Consider the following 21,241-nt stretch of genomic DNA (forward strand, 5'->3'; position numbering starts at 1 on the left):
AGAGAGAGAGAGAGAGAGAGAGAGAGAGAGAGAGAGAGAGAGAGAGAGAGAGAGAGAGCAATGACTGTCGCTAATATTTGGAACCCAAAACTCACTCATCCATAATATTAGAATCCTTGATTACAAAAGATGATGAATACATTCTAGTTTCATATAAGTAAACTACAATGATTTTCGCTACTCTTTGGAACCCAAGACTCAGTCATCTACCGAAGACGACTACTACTTGACTAGACAAACGAAAGGAACTGCAGTCTGCAAACTTATTTATTGACACAAACTTAGGATAAATGATACTCTCTAGGCCGAAATGTGAAGAAGCAAAGTTACAACCCTTCACATCATTCCCCAAGGGAAAGAGAGATCCATCCATGGGCTATTGTCAACAAAAGGACTCATCATTTCTCCCCCAACATAACCCATAGGTTCATGTGGGTTCATGACTTCCATGAACCATGGTTGCTCTTGTAGAGCCTTCATGGTCGCCTCCAAGGAAGTCTGCTCATTCACTCCCTCTTGAGGCGGAACATTCAACACCTTAAGCAATTCAATCCTCTCTTCCACAGACTTCATCTTAACATCAATCAACAATGCCAAGTCATTCAAGTCTTCCATCTTAGCATCATCCAACCCCTTCCCTGCCAGACATTGGTTCATGAGAATCGTCATCTCGGTCTCTCGATTCTTCTTCTCTACCTTCATTGATTTCTCTCTCAATTTGGAAATCCTTTGCCGAATGAAACCTTCTAGGTTCAACCTTTTCTTGGTTTGTTCCATCACAGGCATGCTCTTGAACTTTTGGATGATACGATCCATGTCGGGCTCCGCCCACACCTCCGGTTGTGGGTCGTTGGGGCCGTACACGATCACACCCACCTCAGCATCACATAAGGTGCTCAACTCCCTCGCCTTCTTCATCAAACCCTTCCTCCTCTTCCTCAAGGTGACCTTCCTAGCAGAATCATTAGTAATCCATGCAAGGGTCACCTTCTTACGAGCCATGGCCAAAAGAGAGAAGAGAGAGGGCTTAGAATGAAGAAATGGATTGCTTTGTCTTAGACCATGACCTTTATTATATAGGGAAAGGCAAAGGGGTGTGATGCATAGCTGGGGGGGAGGATATCTTGGAAGGGTAAGATTTGGTCAAATGGACATTAGGAGGGAGTGATGTAGTTTTACATTGACCATTACTATTTTTGGGCAAGAAAATCTCGTTGTGGAGATTCTGAGATAGGGTTATTAAGATGAAGGTTTTGTTGCAATAGGGGTTTTTAAGTTTGCCAACTATTTATGTTAATTTTGGGGTCTAAGAAGATTTGAAACGGAAGCTATCGCAATGGGTTTGTGTCTAGATGCATTCTCCTTATTTAAGGCTCAACACGCGAATCCGACTCTAAAGGAAATTGATAGGGCCCACAAAACCACACTTTTCACATTTCTTTTCTCGGTTAAAGAAATAGCAAATCCCATTATTAGAATAAAAATGGGAAATTAAAAATCAGTTTTAAGTACTTACATTGTATGTTACTGTCCTCGGGTTGAGATCGGATGGTGATTAGAGGTGGGGGCTGATTGATTTCACCACCTCCTAATGGGAAGTGATACATTCGCCCCCTTTCCTTCCCTTGCTACTCCCGTCTAGTGTATTTATGACTACTCTTTTTGTTCTAGAAAAGGGTGTCCCGGGGAACAAAAGGGAGCGAATGTATCATTTTTTCCAAAAAAATCGAAGAAAATGGGGCCTATCGCCTGATGATGATAAAAAGATCCACTGTTAGTGAAAATTTCATTTCGGGTCTGCATGTCATAAAGGCAGGTTATTCGGAAACGAGATTAATAGGAGGATCGGACCCGGAATCAAGGAATTGAATGTTACTTGATTCGTAAAGAATGAATCTGTTGGTTAGAAGTTATACGGACTTTCTCAAAGGCGCTCCGCGTGTCACGAGATATGGGGCATTCTAATTGAATCGAAGCATGCGCAGATATTTAATATGAGTTCGTTCTATGGAAACTCGTGTTTAGATAGTGTGAAAAGAAAAGAATATAGAAAATTGAAAACCTCCAAGCAGCCCCCCCCCCCCCCCCCCCACGCCCCCCACCAATTATGGAAGTAGTTTTTTGGATTTAGAAGAATTTATGGATTTAATCTCCATTGCAACTATGCATGTGGGATTGCGGTTGCCCACCACCATAATTAGCATGCATTGCATTTATGAAATGAATGGCGAGCCTCCGGTTTCTACACACTTGTGTAGATAAGTTATCTACACACTAGCTTAAAATATAGTGGGGGACCACATTGTTTGGGTGATCCAAGCCATTCATTTTAAAGGCCCTCACATAGATCGGGTGTCCACAAAAAATCAGATCCATAGGATCATCCCAACCCTACGATTGGTGGAGGTAAAATGGACGTCTTTAAACCTTCACAAATTAGTCCAGTTTTTGCCTCCACAGTTCGTAGGGTTGGGATGATCCTATGGATCTAATTTTTTGTGGACACCCTATCTATGTGAGGGCCCTAAAAATGAATGGTTTGGATCACTCAAACAATGTGGGCCCCACTGTATTTTAAGCTAGGGTGTAGATTATTTATCTACACAAGTGTGTAGGAACCATTTCTCTCTCTCTCTCTCTCTCTCTCTATATATATATATATATATATATATATATATATATATAGAGAGAGAGAGAGAGAGAGAGAGAGAGAGGAAAAAGATTGTGCGCTCGACCGCACCAAGCTTATGGTGCGCTCGAGGGCCCAATCACATGGGTCCCACATTTTTACTGGTGATCCAAAACATTCATTTGCAAGGCCCCATCATCGATAGGGTGTGTAACAAAAATCAGCTCTATTGGATCATCCTTACCCCTCAAAAAGTGGAGGGAAAAAATGGGCATATTTGTGGCAAACGGTATATATATATATATATATATATATATATATATATATATATATATATATATATATATATATATATATATATATGAGAAAAGTGTAGCTACACCGACGCCTTAGAATACAGTGAACCCCACATTGTTTTGGTGTTGTAAACCATTCATTTGACGGACCCTCACATAGATAGGGTGTGCCCAAAAAATCAGCTCCATAGGATCATCCCAACGCTACGATTTGTTAAGGCAAAAATGGACGTGTAAAAACCTTCACAATTCTGTCCATTTTGGCCTCCATGGTTTGAACGGTTGGGATCATCCAATGGAGATGATTTTTTGGGCACACCCTATGAATGTGAGGGCGTGTCAAATGAATGGTTTGGATCACCCAAACAATGTGGGCCCACTGTTGTTTAATATATATATATATATATATATATATATATATATATATATATATATATATATATATATATATATGAGAGAACTTTTCCTACACACTGGTGTAGGTAGCGCTGGAAATGCACTACTTACCAGCCGTCGGATGTGTTTCATCCTAGCCGTCCATTCAAAAGTTAAGGAAATGGGGAGAAAACCCAAAATCGCTGCTCGCTCCCTCTCGCTGGTCTCATATGAGAAAACCCAAAATCGTCGCTGGTCTCTAACTCCCCCAAGCAGAGCAGATTTTCCGTCGGAGCCATTTTCCCCTCTCGCCGGTCTCTCCCTCTCACAGGTATTTCATCTCTCTCTCCCTCATACTCCCTCCCTCCCTCTCTCTCTCTCTCTCTCTCTCTCTCTCTCTCTCTCTCTCTCTCTCTCTCTCTCTCTCTCACCTTCACACATATGGTTGCAGAGCCGTCGGATCTAAGCATATTTTCCGTCGGAGCTGCTCTCCCTGCCCCAAGCAGAGCAGATTTTCCCTCTTCTTTCTTTCATTGTTCTTTTCTCCTCTTTTTCTTTTTCGTCTTTTCTTTTTCATGTTGCAAGACTTCTGGATCATCATGTCGATTTTGTTCAAGCTTTCCATAAATTGTCGTTGCCATTCCTTTAATTCCAAAACAAGTATTTTGATCTTCTGAAAATCTTCACGCATCGAATCCAAAATCTCTGAAGACGTAACCATGGCGCATGATCGACTGCTTTGATACCAATTGTTACAAACCCGAATTGGCCCGAATCGGTTCGTAACGTGATGGATCTTCTTAGAGGGAAGATCGGCCTCTTGATCCACTTCGAGGGAAGGATCCGTCCTCCTTTGTGCACAAGACACAATTTCTCAAACTAGTTTTCTTCATTCATTTTCATTAATGATAACATATGCTTATATAAAGCACTTAATGATAAACAAAGAAAGATCTATAAAGATCTTATTATAAGAATAGAAATAGCTAATTAGAGACTATCCTAATCTAACCTAACTACTAAATATATCAAGATATGATCGTATTCACTAAAATATCTAACTAATCTATTCCACTAAGTGGGACCCATCTAGGTACGTATCATGATTTTTCAATTGCCCTTTTCCTTTTGTTTTTAAATTTATTTTCCCCTAGATCTGTATTTCTTTATCCGCTCTATTTTCCTTCAAATCTACTGCATGTTGATTTTTTTTCCACCAAGGTCAGGGTAAGGATTTCTGCTTCCTTCTCTATATTACTCTTCACGATGATGTGGCAGCCCTCCCCTTCCTCCTTCAAGTCTACTTGGCACTGGAATTTCAGACGTGCCACTAAGTATTCACAAAGGAAAAAAAAACTTGTGTACAATAAAATATTAGCAAATAAGATTTTCAGTTCACCCTCAATTTGGAGCCAATCCATCCCCTCCATTAGTTTTTTTTTTCTTGTGATTTTCTAAAATTATAAGACACCCTTTAATTTCCATTCCAAAAAAAAAAACACCTTTTAATTTTCACCTCAGTTCCTCGACCATGTCGAGAGAGTTTTGGAGAAGATCAACATCCATGTAAAAAATGCCCCATCTTCATCTTCTCCACCGCCTCCTTTTTAGAAGCCAAGAGTCATCTTCATGAAAACAGAAGGAAAATGAGGTGGAAAGGCTAAAATGTGGGTGGAAATATTAATCCCCTAATCTAGGTCGGATTGTAAGTCCTTGATTTCCTACCCCGTTGAGATGTAATTTTCTTGTGTCTTTGTTCTTGGTCTTTATATGAACCCAGATTGGTTCGCAATGGATTTGATCTTATGAGAGGGAAGATCAGCCTCTTGGCCCACTTCGAGGGAAGGGTCGTCCTCCTTTGTGCACAAAACACAATTTCTATGACAAGTTTCTTCATTGCTCTAAAAAAGCTTCGTACAAGTTATTTATAGAAAAGCCCTAATTTAGATAATCCTTATCTCTAAGACTTCTACACATCCAAAGCAACTACAAAAGCAAAATCTAAACTAATTTATTCCAGCACAATTGGGTCCCATGTAGGCACGTAACATGTGGTATTGCTTTGATCATCTCCATCACCTATGGTTTCTACTGTTTTCTTTTTATTATTAATATAATTCTTTGGCATTCAAAAAAATTATCAGTCCCTTAAAGATTATTTTTGGTGAATTTTTCGCCAAACACACATATTGCAAATTAAAGAGAACAAATCTTTTTGGATAGTGATAAATTCACACCCTATAAAGATGACTCTACCCCTTTTTACTGCCTCTGAAGGAGAAAAATACGGCATGCGAATAGTTTCTTCAACTATCCACAAAAAAGGGGCACATTTGTTCCTATCATCAAAACACGTATGAATCTTGAAAAGGTTGAGGGAAAAAGATCCTATTGGCCTTCCTAACATAATTAGAGCCTAACATCAATCTTTCTCCTTACGGTCTCAATTTGAATATTTTATTATTTCTTACCGTCTCTTTCGGCTGACATTTAATACACATTGATTCCCTTGCCCTTCAAAGGGAAACCTATTATTAAGAACGGCCATGCTATTAAGAACAACCAATGAACGGTTCCCTTACCTCCAAAGGAAACTTCATTAGTCGGAGTCCAACAACAAATGTACGGTTAAGATTTTCCAATAATGTGGGGCAAATTGAATTTTTTTGCTGGATGCACATGTAGACAACTATACATTATATAAGAGATCCAACGGATGACCTATCAAGTGAATGGTTGAGATCAATTAAAATGTAGGTCCCACTATGCTATAGTGGCCCACCTCTTTGTAGTACAATGCACTTGGGTCCTACGGAAGAATCCTACTAATTTCATGTCCGACAACACTGGCGGATTGAAGAAAATAGTGGAAAAGACGATGCAGGCAATGTTAAATAACATTGCCGTTCTACTATTGTTTCACTAGGGAGCAAATGGTCAATGTTGTTGTTCTACTATTTTTTTTCCCCTTCAAATGGGCCTATTTTTTCCCCTCACTCATCACACACAATACACGCAATCTCTGTTCCGAGCAAGTCTTTGGATTGATAACCGCAAACAAAGAAATGTTAAAGATGTAGACCTAAACATACTACTAAAAGTAGTTGCTTCTTTCGGTGCTCCAACCAAAGGGAATTTTTTTTACAATCCCAGACAAGTCATACTATCTCATTAGTTTAAATGAACCCAATAAATTGGGTCCCCGTACCCATGAGAAATGAAGAACTCTTGCAAGAACTTTCCGGGTTCTTAGATAAATTCCAGGTTAGAAAAGCAACTAGAGTGCAAGAGCTTTGCTACAATTTCTAGTCTTGCAAGGTTGGATATTTATGGAGTAGGTGAGAAAATTGTGGCTAGCTCTCTAACATTGAAATCCGATGGCATTATACAGGTGCCACAACCAAAGATTCAGATATGGTCTTGGGAATGCTTTCTGTCATTTTCTTCAACCAGAATGCATCACAAGTGAGGAAGAGATTATGCAGTCTGATCACGCTCTACCCCTCCTCTATTTTCATACATTCAGGTGATTTTAGACAGCGCCCTCGTAGCAAATGAGCTGGTGGACTTATATGCCAAGACTTGGAGGAAAGGGGTGGTTTGCAAATTGGACATGAAGCAGGCTTATGATAGAGTGGGCATCCCTATATATCATCCCACCCTCTTTAGATGGCCTATATATAAGTGTAATCAAAGGAGTTGAGCAGGAAATATTATTTCAACCCCTGTTTTCAACATTAATTTTATTCTCTTTTGTCTGAGTAGATTTCATCTCTATAGTGACTAAGTATGTCCCCACAAAATGGCCCATTCACTTTCATGTGAATATCTGAGATTAAAAAAAGGTTTTTCAGGAAGACTAATGTCAGCTATTTACGGGAAGCTGATTTCTGGTGACGCACTTAGTCGCGACGGAGGGAAACAAGCTCATATGTTTTCCCCTTTCTCTATTCATTTATTCATATAAAAAAAAAACTACTAAAAGGTCCAAGACTTCATATTTTATTAATTATGAAAATCTCCAACCATCAACTTTTAATACCTTTTTTACCCATTAAACCCTTGATAAATATAGTATTAGCAATCAAAAAAATATATAGCATCAGCGTAATTGAGAATAATATTAAAAACACTTACAAAAGGGAATAAATAAGAATAGATACATCTATCAGCATAATTGTGGTGAAATACATCACAAGATCAAAGATCTACTAGTATTTGCTCAATAAATACATGTTCTAACAGCGTAGTACCTAGCAGGTCTGCCTTGAAAAACCACACCATATACTCTGTTGAAAAGTTGCCTTATTTCATGCCACCGACATATGTACGTGTCGTGTGGTTGGCTGTAGGTTTTGGGAAAACCCTATTGAAAGTGGAAACATCACACGATTGTGATGAGATTAAATTAGTTGGTCTCTTTTCTTGTTTGGAGATACACTACCAAAAAAGAAAAGACACAAGAACAACTCTCAAACCTTGCAAGAGAAGAAAAACAATGTTTTGTGCCTCTTGCAAAGGGAGAGTGGAAATGATTTGTGAAGGAGGTCCTCTTGGTTTCTTCAACCCAAGGAAGAGAAGAACAAAGACGACGACGGCAACGTTTTTTCTCTTGTGTGCACTACATGAGAGGAAGTCAAGAAGGGGTTTTCTAAAGGGGTACAAGGGAAGGATTTAGGGTTCGATCAAGTGTTGGATCGATTGAGGAATCTATTGTTCTCTTTTTTACTTCTTAATTAGTGGAATATTTTCTTTTGGATCGCCCGTGGACGTAGGCGTTACCGAACTACGTAAACATTGTGTTTTCTTTGTGGTTGCCATTGTGTGGTTTGTTTTATCTTATCTTTGATCGTGGGTTTTAATCAGACCATTGTCCGTCGATATTTCTACATACTCCTTTTATTATTCTTTGCCCTCTATAGCTCGTCCACTATTATCTTCTTCAGTTGCCGAGAGTAACTATTGAATATTTTATCCTAATCTCCCCAATTCTCCTCCAATAGCATTTGTCTCTTCCAAAAATAGCAATTAAAACGTAGACACTTTTATCCATCTGTTGCTCTTAGAAAGAGGATCAATGCCAAGCATTCGTCCAAACGAGTAGCTATTGATTGGTCAAATGCATTTTTGCATCTCTCACTCTCTCTCTCTCTCTCTCTCTCTCTCATAATGTTTTCCATACGGTTGAAGCTCTCATAAATAATTTTAAATTTTAAATCTCTTATATCTAATGCTCAAGCCAGGAAGTGACATTGTTCCTTATAATCTCTTCTTTCTAATACTAAATAGAAAAATCTTGTAATATAAGATATAAGAGAGTACATTCTTAGAAAATGCTGTTCAAACTACATGTACTTTACAATACAATGCAATATGTAGGTGCAACATAGGAGAAGGAGAAAAAGGACATGAGAAAAAACAGGTGGCAAGATCCTCATCACATTTTATGCTACTAACATTATTACAACATATGAGTGTGTGTATATACCGTATGTTTCTTACCAAAAGTCTCAGATGTCCTCCATCAATGGCATTTCATACCACTAACACAACTTTGATCGTCACATGTGTCAATAACCTTTTGTACAACATAGTTTTAGAACTTATCTTTCATCAATTACTATAATAGTTCATTTTCATACATGGAACCAAGCATTCATTTACTAAAAGTTGGTGTTCACCCACTTGAAGGTGATATATTGGCCATTTGACTGAGGTTTGAAATGTAAGAAATAGCTTCGGTTTTGCTCATCATTACCTTGTATCCAAGCCTGGGTGAGTACAAATGATCTTCTTTTCAAGCCAAGCCTCCACCATTGTCAAAGACACGAGCCAAGCACTGAGATGACTGTAACTTCTGCTTCCTTATTTGTAGAAAATTTCAGATGATGGAAAATTCCATAACTATTATAGTCAAGAAAACTTAAATCTATCCATCTCTTGGCCTAGATTACTTGGAAAACAGATTAAATACCTTCGCTAGAAACAATCAAAATGAAATATTCATTTATATGTAATAAGAATGGAAACTATGTGTTTTTCGAACAAAAAAAGGATGGTGGTGATAGACATTTTCTAATACTTAATATTTTCTAATATTTTAAATAAAAAGATGCATCCAAACTGAGCTATTAATAAAATGGGATTTGCTGGGCAATTTTGTGGAAAGCTATTTCGTGGTTGAAGTTTGCATGAGACAACTCCTTCAGATGAATTAAATAATAAATAAGAAAAAATCTGCTAAAAAGTGAGCTTATGTGGCTGTTGTCTCCTACAAAACTGAGTCGCGGAATTACCGACCAAATCCATTTTGCTGATATCGGTAAATTTTCTTGATATTATTATTGTTATTATTATTCAGCAGGCAAGACGGGATTTGGAGAGACTTCTATTTATTAATGAATAAAAGGAAATATAAGCATTGCATCAGATTCGTATTAATTACCTGAATGATAATTGAACAAGTTTTGTAGCCATCAAACACCTATACTTGTAGAAATCAGTATGTGGCTGTTGTCTCCTACAAAACCGAACCGCGGAATTACCGACCAAATCCCTAATAAAATTTAGGGGGACTTCAATTTTGCTGATATCGGTAAATTTTATTGATATTATTATTGTTATTATTATTTCAGCGTGCAAGACGGGGTTTGGAGAGACTCCTATTTATTAATGAATAAAAGAAAATATAAGCATTGCATCAGATTCGTATTAATTACCGGAATGATAATTGAATGCAAGTTTTGTAGCCATCAAACACCTATACTTGTAGAAATCAGTCAGGTGTTGTGAATGTCTTCAACTAAAAAAATATGAATTTTGAATATGTGCAGACGTGTCTATGGTGAAATTACTAACATTAAAACTAGCATTCCTATTATTATTTGTTTGACAAAGAGATATATTATAGAGAAGAAGAAGAAGAAACCCCATGACTGAGAAGGTCATAATAGGTAAGATACGAAAAAGGGAAATACTACCCCCCCCACCCCCCCACACACACACAAAAAACCAACTAGACTTCAAGGGAGAAGATGATACATACCTCTATGGTGTATGCGCTGTAGTTGCAAAGTAGTTATCAAGTAGTTATTTATGTAGGGTTGTGGATGTTAGTTTTATTATGTGTCATGTTAGTGGGTTAATGGGATGTTGATGTGGCATTCTCTTTGTGCATGTATTTAAGTTCTTGTATTTGAATGAAATGAGAAGAAGAGAGTTTTACAGCAAAGGAAACTTTGTAGGAGAGTCATGGTTCCTCTCGAATTGAACCTCTAGGAGGTCCGGTTGCCTTGAATCAACCTCTTTCCCCCGCAGTTCTATTTTCTTTTCGTTTATTTGTGTTACGGCCAATTAGGCACGTAACATGTGGTATCAGAGCCGTCGATCAAGTGCCATGGATACGTCTTCGGAGATTTTAAATTCCATACGTGACGATTTTAGCAAGATCGAAGCGCTTGTTTCGAAATTGTTGGAAGAACAACGACAATTTACTGAAAGGTAGATCAAAATCAGCATTGTGATTGAGGAAATGCACAAAGACGAAGAAAATCTTAATCTTGAAGATGTTGATGTTCCAATAGAGAAAAGTGCAAGAATTGATGGTGACAATGATGGTTCTGTTGAACGCTCTGCGAAGGATTATGCTGACTTTGTTCAGTCATTTGATCCTTTCATCACTTCAATGCAATTCCATGAAGAATCATATTTTTTCCAGCATTGATCATACTGATTTTGAAGGCGGAGTTTGAAAGATCGAGACCGTTGTTTTTGAAGATCTTGAAAGCCTAATGGTAATTGTGTCCAGCAAGATTTGGGACCCAGGTGGCATAGAGTTTTTCTTCAAATAATTTGATCTTGAGGACAAGGTCATTTCAACGGGGAAGGAATGATACGTACCTCTATGGTGTATGTGCTGTAGTTGCAAAGTAATTATCAAGTAGTTATTTATGTAGGGTTGTGAATGCTAGTTTTATTATGTGTCATGTTAGTGGGTTAATGGGCTGTTGATGTGACACTCTCTTTGTGCATGTATTTAAGTTCTTGTATTTGAATGAAATGAGAATAAGAGAATTTTAAAGCAAAGAAAACTTTGTAGGAGAGTTATGGTTCCTCTCGAATTGAACCTCTAGGAGGTCCGGTTGCCTCGAATCAATTAACCTCTTTCCCCCGCATTTCTATTTTCTTTTCATTTATTTGTGTTACGGCCAATTAGGCACGTAACAGAAGATAATCATATATCTCCACGACCATCCTCCCAACTCCTCCCCTTGGATCGCATCGTATATGAAATTATGGGTGCATATTGTCCCAGAAGTTTTTTTTTTTTTTTTGGTAAGTTGGGGTTTAGGCAAGGACCCCTACCAGAGTTTTAAAAGTAAAGAAACAGTTACAATCAAAAGTATCAGACTCTGGATGAGTTGCTGGTTACAATAACAGTAGGGGAGAGAGGTATGGTCTGGTACAAGGGCCGTCCGGATTGGATAACAAGTCTGCAACAATATTTGCTTCTCTCCAAACATAGGAGATGCGCCAGGAAGTTGCCGAGGCAAGAAGGTCTTTGATCTTGGCCATGGTGGTCAGTTTTTTCCACGGGCATTGAGAAAGGCCGTTAATTACATTAACGGCAACTTTTGAATCAGATTCAATCCATATTTGATCACATCCATTGTCTCTCGCAAGAAGAAGCACATTATGACAGAAGCTGGCTCCCATAATTCAGACCAATGGAAACAAGCGAAACAACACTATCTTTCTTCTTCTAAAATGAAGAACAAATAAAACCAGTTTTGATGTAAAACTAAAATCTCTCTCCCTCTCTCTCTCTCTCTCTCTCTCATGCGCATACATACACACTCAAACGGACACACATGCGTATGTACATTCATTCAATCTTAGAGAATACATGGAAAACCATTCAGAGAGAGAGAGAGAGAGAGAGAGAGAGAGAGAGAGAGAGAGAGAGAGAGAGAGAGAGAGAGAGAGAGAGAGAGAGAGAGAGAGAGAGAGAGAGAGAGAGAGAGAGAGCAATGACTGTCGCTAATATTTGGAACCCAAAACTCACTCATCCATAATATTAGAATCCTTGATTACAAAAGATGATGAATACATTCTAGTTTCATATAAGTAAACTACAATGATTCTCGCTACTCTTTGGAACCCAAGACTCAGTCATCTACCGAAGACGACTACTACTAGACTAGACAAACGAAAGGAACTGCAGTCTACAGACTTATTTATTGACACAAACTTAGGATAAATGATACTCTCTAGGCCCAAATGTGAAGAAGCAAAGTTACAACCCTTCACATCATTCCCCAAGGGAAAGAGAGATCCATCCATGGGCTATTGTCAACAAAAGGACTCATCATTTCTCCCCCAACATAACCCATAGGTTCATGTGGGTTCATAACTTCCATGAACCATGGTTGCTCTTGTAGAGCCTTCATGGTCGCCTCCAAGGAAGTCTGCTCATTCACACCCTCTTGAGGCGGAACATTCAACACCTTCAGCAATTCAATCCTCTGTTCCACAGACTTCATCTTAACATCAATCAACCACGCCAAGTCATTCAAGTCTTCCATCTTTGCATCATCCAACCCCTTCCCTGCCAGACATTGGTTCATGAGAATCGTCATCTCGGTCTCTCGATTCTCCTTCTCTACCTTCATTGATTTCTCTCTCAATTTGGAAATCCTTTGCCGAATGAAACCTTCTAGGTTCAACCTTTTCTTGGTTTGTTCCATCACAGGCATGCTCTTGAACTTGTGGATGATACGATCCATGTCGGGCTCCGCCCACACCTCCGGTTGTGGGTCGTTGGGGCTGTACACGATCACACCCACCTCAGCATCACATAAGGTACTCAACTCCCTCGCCTTCTTCATCAAACCCTTCCTCCTCCTCCTCAAGGTGGTCTTCCTAGCAGAATCATTAGTAATCCATGCAAGGGTCACCTTCTTACGAGCCATGGCCAAAAGAGAGAAAGAGAGTGAGCTTAGAATGAAGAAATGGCCTGCTTTGTCTTAGACCATGACCTTTATTATATAGGGAAAGGCAAAGGGGTGTGATGCATAGCTGGGGGGGAGGATATCTTGGAAGGGTAAGATTTGGTCAAATGGACATTAGGAGGGAGTGATGTAGTTTTACATTGACCATTACTATTTTTGGGCAAGAAAATCTCATTGTGGAGATTCTGAGATAGGGTTATTAAGATGAAGGTTTTGTTGCAATAGGGGTTTTTAAGTTTGCCAACTATTTATGTTAATTTTGGGCTCTAAGAAGATTTGAAACGGAAGCTATCGCAATGGGTTTGTGTCGAGATGCATTCTCCTTATTTAAGGCTCAACACGCGAATCCGACTCTACAGGAAATTGATAGGGCCCACAAAACCACACTTTTCACATTTCTTTTCTCGGTTAAAGAATAGCAAATCCCATTATTAGAATAAAAATGGGAAATTAAAAATCAGTTTTAAGTACTTACATTGTATGTTACTGTCCTCGGGTTGAGATCGGATGGTGATTAGAGGTGGGGGCTGATTGATTTCACCACCTCCAAATGGTAAGTGATACATTCGCCCCCTTTCCTTCCCTTGCTACTCCCGTCTAGTGTATTTATGACTACTCTTTTTGTTCTAGAAAAGGGTGTCCCGGGGAACAAAAGGGAGCGAATGTATCATTTTTTCCAAAAAAATCGAAGAAAATGGGGCCTATCGCCTGATGATGATAAAAAGACCCACTGTTAGTGAAAATTTCATTTCGGGTCTGCATGTCATAAAGGCAGGTTCTTCGGAAACGAGATTAATAGGAGGATCGGACCCGGAATCAAGGAATTGAATGTTACTTGATTCATAAAGAATGAATCTGTTGGTTAGAAGTTATACGGACTTTCTCAAAGGCGCTCCGCGTGTCACGAGATATCGGGCATTCTAATTGAATCGAAGCATGCGCAGATATTTAATGTGAGTTCGTTCTATGGAAACTCGTGTTTAGATAGTGTGAAAAGAAAAGAATATAGAAAATCGAAAAACTCCAAGCAGCCTCCCCCCCCACTCACCAATTATGGAAGTAGTTTTTTGGATTTAGAATAATTTATGGATTTAATCTCCATTGCAACTATGCATGTGGGATTGCGGTTGCCCACCACCATAATTAGCATGCAATGCATTTATGAAATGAATGGCGAGCCTCCGGTTTCTACACACTTGTGTAGATAAGTTATCTACACACTAGCTTAAAATATAGTGGGGGGCCACATTGTTTGGGTGATCCAAGCCATTCATTTTAAAGGCCCTCACATAGATCGGGTGTCCACAAAAAATCAGATCCATAGGATCATCCCAACCCTACGATTGGTGGAGGTAAAATGGACGTCTTTAAACCTTCACAAATTAGTCCATTTTTTGCCTCCACAGTTCGTAGGGTTGGGATGATCCTATGGATCTAATTTTTTGTGGACACCCGATCTATGTGAGGGCCTTAAAAATGAATGGTTTGGATCACTCAAACAATGTGGGCCCCACTGTATTTTAAGCTAGGGTGTAGATTATTTATCTACACAAGTGTGTAGGAACCATTTCTCTCTCTCTCTCTCTCTCTCTCTCTCTATATATATATATATATATATATATATATATATATATATATAGAGAGAGAGAGAGAGAGAGAGAGAGAAAGATTGTGCGCTCGAGCGCACCAAGCTTATGGTGCGCTCGAGGGCCCAATCACATGGGTCCCACATTTTTACTGGTGATCCAAAACATTCATTTGCAAGGCCCCATCATCGATAGGGTGTGTAACAAAAATCAGCTCTATCGGATCATCCTAACCCCTCAAAAAGTGGAGGGAAAAAATGGGCATATTTGTGGCAAACGGTATCTGTCGGTGTAGCTACACTTTTCTCATATATATATATATATATATATATATATATATATATATATATATATATATATATATATATATATATGAGAAAAGTGTAGCTACACCGACGCCTTAGAATACAGTGAACCCCACATTGTTTCGGTGTTGTAAACCATTCATTTGACGGGCCCTCACATAGATAGGGTGTGCCCAAAAAATCAGCTCCATAGGATCATCCAAACCCTACGATTTGTTGAGGCAAAAATGGACGTGTAAAAACCTTCACAATTCTGTCCATTTTGGCCTCCATGGTTTGAACGGTTGGGATCATCCAATGGAGATGATTTTTTGGGCACACCCTATGAATGTGAGGGCGTATCAAATGAATGGTTTGGATCACCCAAACAATGTGGGCCCACTGTGTTTATATATATATATATATATATATATATATATATATATATGAGAGAAATTTTCCTACACACTGGTGTAGGTAGCGCTGGAAATGCACTAGTTACCAGCCGTCGGATGTGTTTCATCCTAGCCGTCCATTCAAAAGTTAAGGAAATGGGGAGAAAACCCAAAATCGCTGCTCTCTCCCTCTCGCTGGTCTCATATGAGAAAACCCAAAATCGTCGCTGGTCTCTCCCTCCCCCAAGCAGAGCAGATTTTCCGTCGGAGCCATTTTCCCCTCTCGCCGGTCTCTCCCTCTCACAGGTATTTCATCTCTGTCTCCCTCATACTCCCTCCCTCCCTCTCTCTCTCTCTCTCTCTCTCTCTCTCTCTCTCTCTCTCTCTCTCTCTCTCTCTCTCTCTCTCTCACCTTCACGCATATGGTTGCAGAGCCGTCGGATCTAAGCATATTTTCCGTCGGAGCTGCTCTCCCTGCCCCAAGCAGAGCAGATTTTCACTCTTCTTTCTTTCATTGTTCTTTTCTCCTCTTTTTCTTTTTCGTCTTTTCTTTTTCATCTTGCTAGACTTCTGGATCATCATGTCGATTTTGTTCAAGCTTTCCACAAATTGTCGTTGCCATTCCTTTAATTCCAAAACAAGTATTTTGATCTTCTGAAAATCTTCACGCATCGAATCCAGAATCTCTGAAGACGTAACCATGGCGCATGATCGACTGCTTTGATACCAATTGTTACAAACCCAAATTGGCCCGAATCGGTTCGTAACGTGATGGATCTTCTTAGAGGGAAGATCGGCCTCTTGATCCACTTCGAGGGAAGGATCCGTCCTCCTTTGTGCACAAGACACAATTTCTCAAACTAGTTTTCTTCATTCATTTTCATTAATGATAACATATGCTTATATAAAGCACTTAATGATAAACATAGAAAGATCTATAAAGATCTTATTATAAGAATAGAAATAGCTAATTAGAGACTATCCTAATCTAACCTAACTACTAAATATATCAATATATGATCGTATTCACTAAAATATCTAACTAATCTATTCCACTAAGTGGGACCCATCTAGGTACGTATCATGATTTTTCAATTGCCCTTTTCCTTTTGTTTTTAAATTTATTTTCCCCTAGATCTGTATTTCTTTATCCGCTCTATTTTCCTTCAAATCTACTGCATGTTGATTTTTTTTCCACCAAGGTCAGGGTAAGGATTTCTGCTTCCTTCTCTATATTACTCTTCACGATGATGTGGCAGCCCTCCCCTTCCTCCTTCAAGTCTACTTGGCACTGGAATTTCAGACGTGCCACTAAGTATTCACAAAGGAAAAAAAAACTTGTGTACAATAAAATATTAGCAAATAAGATTTTCAGTTCACCCTCAATTTGGAGCCAATCCATCCCCTCCATTAGTTTTTTTTTTCTTGTGATTTTCTAAAATTATAAGACACCCTTTAATTTCCATTCCAAAAAAAAAGAACACCTTTTAATTTTCACCTCAGTTCCTCGACCATGTCGAGAGAGTTTTGGAGAAGATCAACATCCATGTAAAAAATGCCCCATCTTCATCTTCTTCACCGCCTCCTTTTTAGAAGCCAAGAGTCATCTTCATGAAAACAGAAGGAAAATGAGGTGGAAAGGCTAAAATGTGGGTGGAAATATTAATCCTCTAATCTAGGTCGGATTGTAAGTCGTTGATTTCCTACCCCCTTGAGATGTAATTTTCTTGTGTCTTTGTTCTTGGTCTTTATATGAACCCGGATTGGTTCGCAATGGATTTGATCTTCTGAGAGGGAAGATCAGCCTCTTGGCCCACTTCGAGGGAAGGGTCGTCCTCCTTTGTGCACAAAACACAATTTCTGTGACAAGTTTCTTCATTGCTCTAAAAAAGCTTCGTACAAGTTATTTATAGAAAAGCCCTAATTTAGATAATCCTTATCTCTAAGACTTCTACACATCCAAAGCAACTACAAAAGCAAAATCTAAACTAATTTATTCCAGCACAATTGGGTCCCATGTAGGCACGTAACATGTGGTATTGCTTTGATCATCTCCATCGCCTATGGTTTCTACTGTTTTCTTTTTATTATTAATATAATTCTTTGCCATTCAAAAAATTATCAGTCCCTTAAAGATTATTTTTGGTGAATTTTTCGTCAAACACACATATTGCAAATTAAAGAGAACAAATCTTTTTGGATAGTGATAAATTCACACCCTATAAAGATGACTCTACCCCTTTTTACTGCCTCTGAAGGAGAAAAATACGGCATGCGAATAGTTTTTTCAACTATCCACAAAAAAGGGGCACATTTGTTCTTATCATCAAAACACGTATGAATCTTGAAAAGGTTGAGGGAAAAAGACCCTATTGGCCTTCCTAACATAATTAGAGCCTAACGTCAATCTTTCTCCTTACGGTCTCAATTTGAATATTTTATTATTTCTTACCGTCTCTTTCGGCTGACATTTAATACACATTGATTCCCTTGGCCTTCAAAGGGAAACCTATTATTATGAACGGCCATGCTATTAAGAACAACCAATGAACGGTTCCCTTGCCTCCAAAGGAAACTCCATTAGTCGGAGTCCAACAACAAATGTACAGTTAAGATCTTCCAATAATGTGGGGCAAATTGAATTTTTTTGCTGGATGCACATGTAGACAACTATGCATTATATAAGAGATCCAACGGATGACCTATCAAGTGAATGGTTGAGATCAATTAAAATGTAGGTCCCACTATGCTGTAGTGGCCCACCTCTTTGTAGTACAATGCACTTGGGTCCTACGGAAGAATCCTACTAATTTCATGTCCGACAACACTGGCGGATTGAAGAAAATAGTGGAAAAGACGATGCAGGTATGTTAAATAACATTGCCGTTCTACTATTGTTTCACTAGGGAGCAAATGGTCAATGTTGTTGTTCTACTATTTTTTCCCCTTCAAATGGGCCTATTTTTTCCCCGTACTCATCACACACAATACACGCAATCTCTGTTCCGAGCAAGTCTTTGGATTAATCGCCGCAAACAAAGAAATGTTAAAGATGTAGACCTAAACATACTACTAAAAGTAGTTGCTTCTTTCGGTGCTCCAACCAAAGGGAATTTTTTTTTACAATCCCAGACAAGTCATACTATCTCATTAGTTTAAATGAACCCAATAAATTGGGTCCCCGTACCCATGAGAAATGAAGAACTCTTGCAAGAACTTTCCGGGTTCTTAGATAAATTCCAGGTTAGAAAAGCAACTAGAGTGCAAGAGCTTTGCTACAATTTCCAGTCTTGCAAGGTTGGATATTTATGGAGTAGGTGAGAAAATTGTGGCTAGCTCTCTAACATTGAAATCCGATGGCATTATACAGGTGCCACAACCAAAGATTCAGATATGGTCTTGGGAATGCTTTCTATCATTTTCTTCAACCAGAATGCATCACAAGTGAGGAAGAGATTATGCAGTCTGATCACGCTCTACCCCTCCTTTATTTTCACACATTAAGGTGATTTTAGACAGCGCCCTCGTAGCAAATGAGCTGGTGGACTTATATGCCAAGACTTGGAGGAAAGGGGTGGTTTGCAAATTGGACATGAAGCAGGCTTATGATAGAGTGGACATCCCTATATATCATCCCTCCCTCTTTAGATGCCCTATATATAAGTGTAATCAAAGGAGTTGAGCAGGAAATATTATTTCAATCCCTGTTTTCAACATTAATTTTATTCTCTTTTGTCTGAGTAGATTTCATCTCTATAGTGACTAAGTATGTCCCCACAAAATGGCCCATTCACTTTCCTGTGAATATCTGAGATTAAAAAAAGGTTTTTCAGTAAGACTAATGTCAGCTATTTACGGGAAAGCTGATTTCTGGCGACGCACTTAGTCGCGACGAAGGGAAACAAGCTCATATGTTTTCCCCTTTCTCTATTCATTTATTGATATAAAAAAAAAACTACTAAATATAGCATTAGCAATCAAAAAAATATATTGCATCAGCGTAATTGAGAATAATATTAAAAACACTTACAAAAGGGAATAAATAAGAATAGATACATCTATCAGCATAATTGTGGTGAAATACATCAGAAGATCAAAGATCTACTAGTATTTGCTCAATAAATACATGTTCTAACAGGGTAGTACCTAGCAGGTCTGCCTTGAAAAACCACACCATATACTCTGTTGGAAAGTTGCCTTATTTCATGCCACCGACATATGTACGTGTCGTGTGGTTGGCTGTAGGTTTTGGGAAAACCCTATTGAAAGTGGAAACATCACACGATTGTGATGAGATTAAATTAGTAGGTCTCTTTTCTTGTTTGGAGATACACTACCAAAAAAGAAAAGACACAAGAACAACTCTCAAAACTTGCAAGAGAAGAAAAACAATGTTTTGTGCCTCTTGGAAAGGGAGAGTGGAAATGATTTGTGAAGGAGATCCTCTTGGTTTCTTCAACCCAAGGAAGAGAAGAACAAAGACGACGACGGCAACGTTTTTTCTCTTGTGTGCACTACATGAGAGGAAGTCAAGAAGGGGTTTTTTAAAGGGGTACAAGGGAAGGATTTAGGGTTCGATCAAGTGTTGGATCGATTGAGGAATCTATTGTTCTCTTTTTTACTTCTTAATTAGTGGAATATTTTCTTTTGGATCGCTCGTGGACGTAGGCGTTACCAAACTACATTAACATTGTGTTTTCTTTGTGGTTGCCATTGTGTGGTTTGTTTTATCTTATCTTTGATCGTGGGTTTTAATCAGACCATTGTCCGTCGATATTTCTACATACTCCTTTTATTATTCTTTGCCCTCTATAGCTCGTCCACTATTATCTTCTTCAGTTGCCGAGTGTAACTATTGAATATTTTATCCTAATCTCCCCGATTCTCCTCCAATAGCATTTGTCTCTTCCAAAAATAGCAATTAAAACGTAGACACTTTTATCCATCTGTTGCTCTTAGAAAGAGGATCAATGCCAAGCATTCGTCCAAACGAGTAGCTATTGATTAGTCAAATGCATTTTTGCATCTCTCTCTCTCTCTCATAATGTTTTCCATACAGTTGAAGCTCTCATAAATAATTTTAAATTTAAAATCTCTTATATCTAATGCTCAAGCCAGGAAGTGACATTGTTCCTTATAATCTCTTCTTTCTAATACTAAATAGAAAAATCTTGTAATATAAGATATAAGAGAGTACATTCTTAGAAAATGTTGTTCAAACTACATGTACTTTACAATACAATACAATATGTAGGTGCAACATAGGAGAACGAGAAAAAGGACATGAGAAAAAACAGGTGGCAAAATTCACAGATCCTCATCACATTTTATGCTACTAACATTATTACAACATATGAGGGTGTGTATATACCGTATGTTTCTTACCAAAAGTCTCAGATGTCCTCCATCAATGGCATTTCATACCACTAACACAACTTTGATCGTCACATGTGTCAATAACCTTTTGTACAACATAGTTTTAGAACTTATCTTTCATCAATTACTATAATAGTTCATTTTCATACATGGAACCAAGCATTCATTTACTAACAGTTGGTGTTCACCCACTTGAAGGTGATATATTGGCCATTTGACTGAGGTTTGAAATGTTAGAAATAGCTTCGGCTTTGCTCATCATTACCTTGTATCCAAGCCTGGGTGAGTAC

At 38.5% G+C, this 21,241-nt stretch overlaps 1 protein-coding gene and 1 pseudogene across 1 annotated transcript; both read right to left on the reverse strand.

Moving 5' to 3' along the window:
* Positions 1–336: 336 nt before the first annotated feature.
* Positions 337–1,002, reverse strand: LOC143853185 (agamous-like MADS-box protein AGL80). Its single transcript, XM_077362920.1, has one exon. It carries the CDS (start codon positions 1,000–1,002, stop codon positions 337–339), a length of 666 nt encoding a protein of 221 aa, XP_077219035.1.
* An 11,603-nt stretch (positions 1,003–12,605) lies between these two features.
* LOC143853187 (agamous-like MADS-box protein AGL80 pseudogene) lies at positions 12,606–13,271 on the reverse strand (annotated as a pseudogene).
* Between the last annotated feature and the right edge of the window lie 7,970 nt (positions 13,272–21,241).

This window comes from Tasmannia lanceolata, unplaced genomic scaffold, assembly GCF_043159265.1.
Source record: "Tasmannia lanceolata isolate RefF3 unplaced genomic scaffold, GAP_Taslan_0.1 ptg000019l, whole genome shotgun sequence".
In the NCBI taxonomy this organism is placed as follows: domain Eukaryota; kingdom Viridiplantae; phylum Streptophyta; class Magnoliopsida; order Canellales; family Winteraceae; genus Tasmannia; species Tasmannia lanceolata.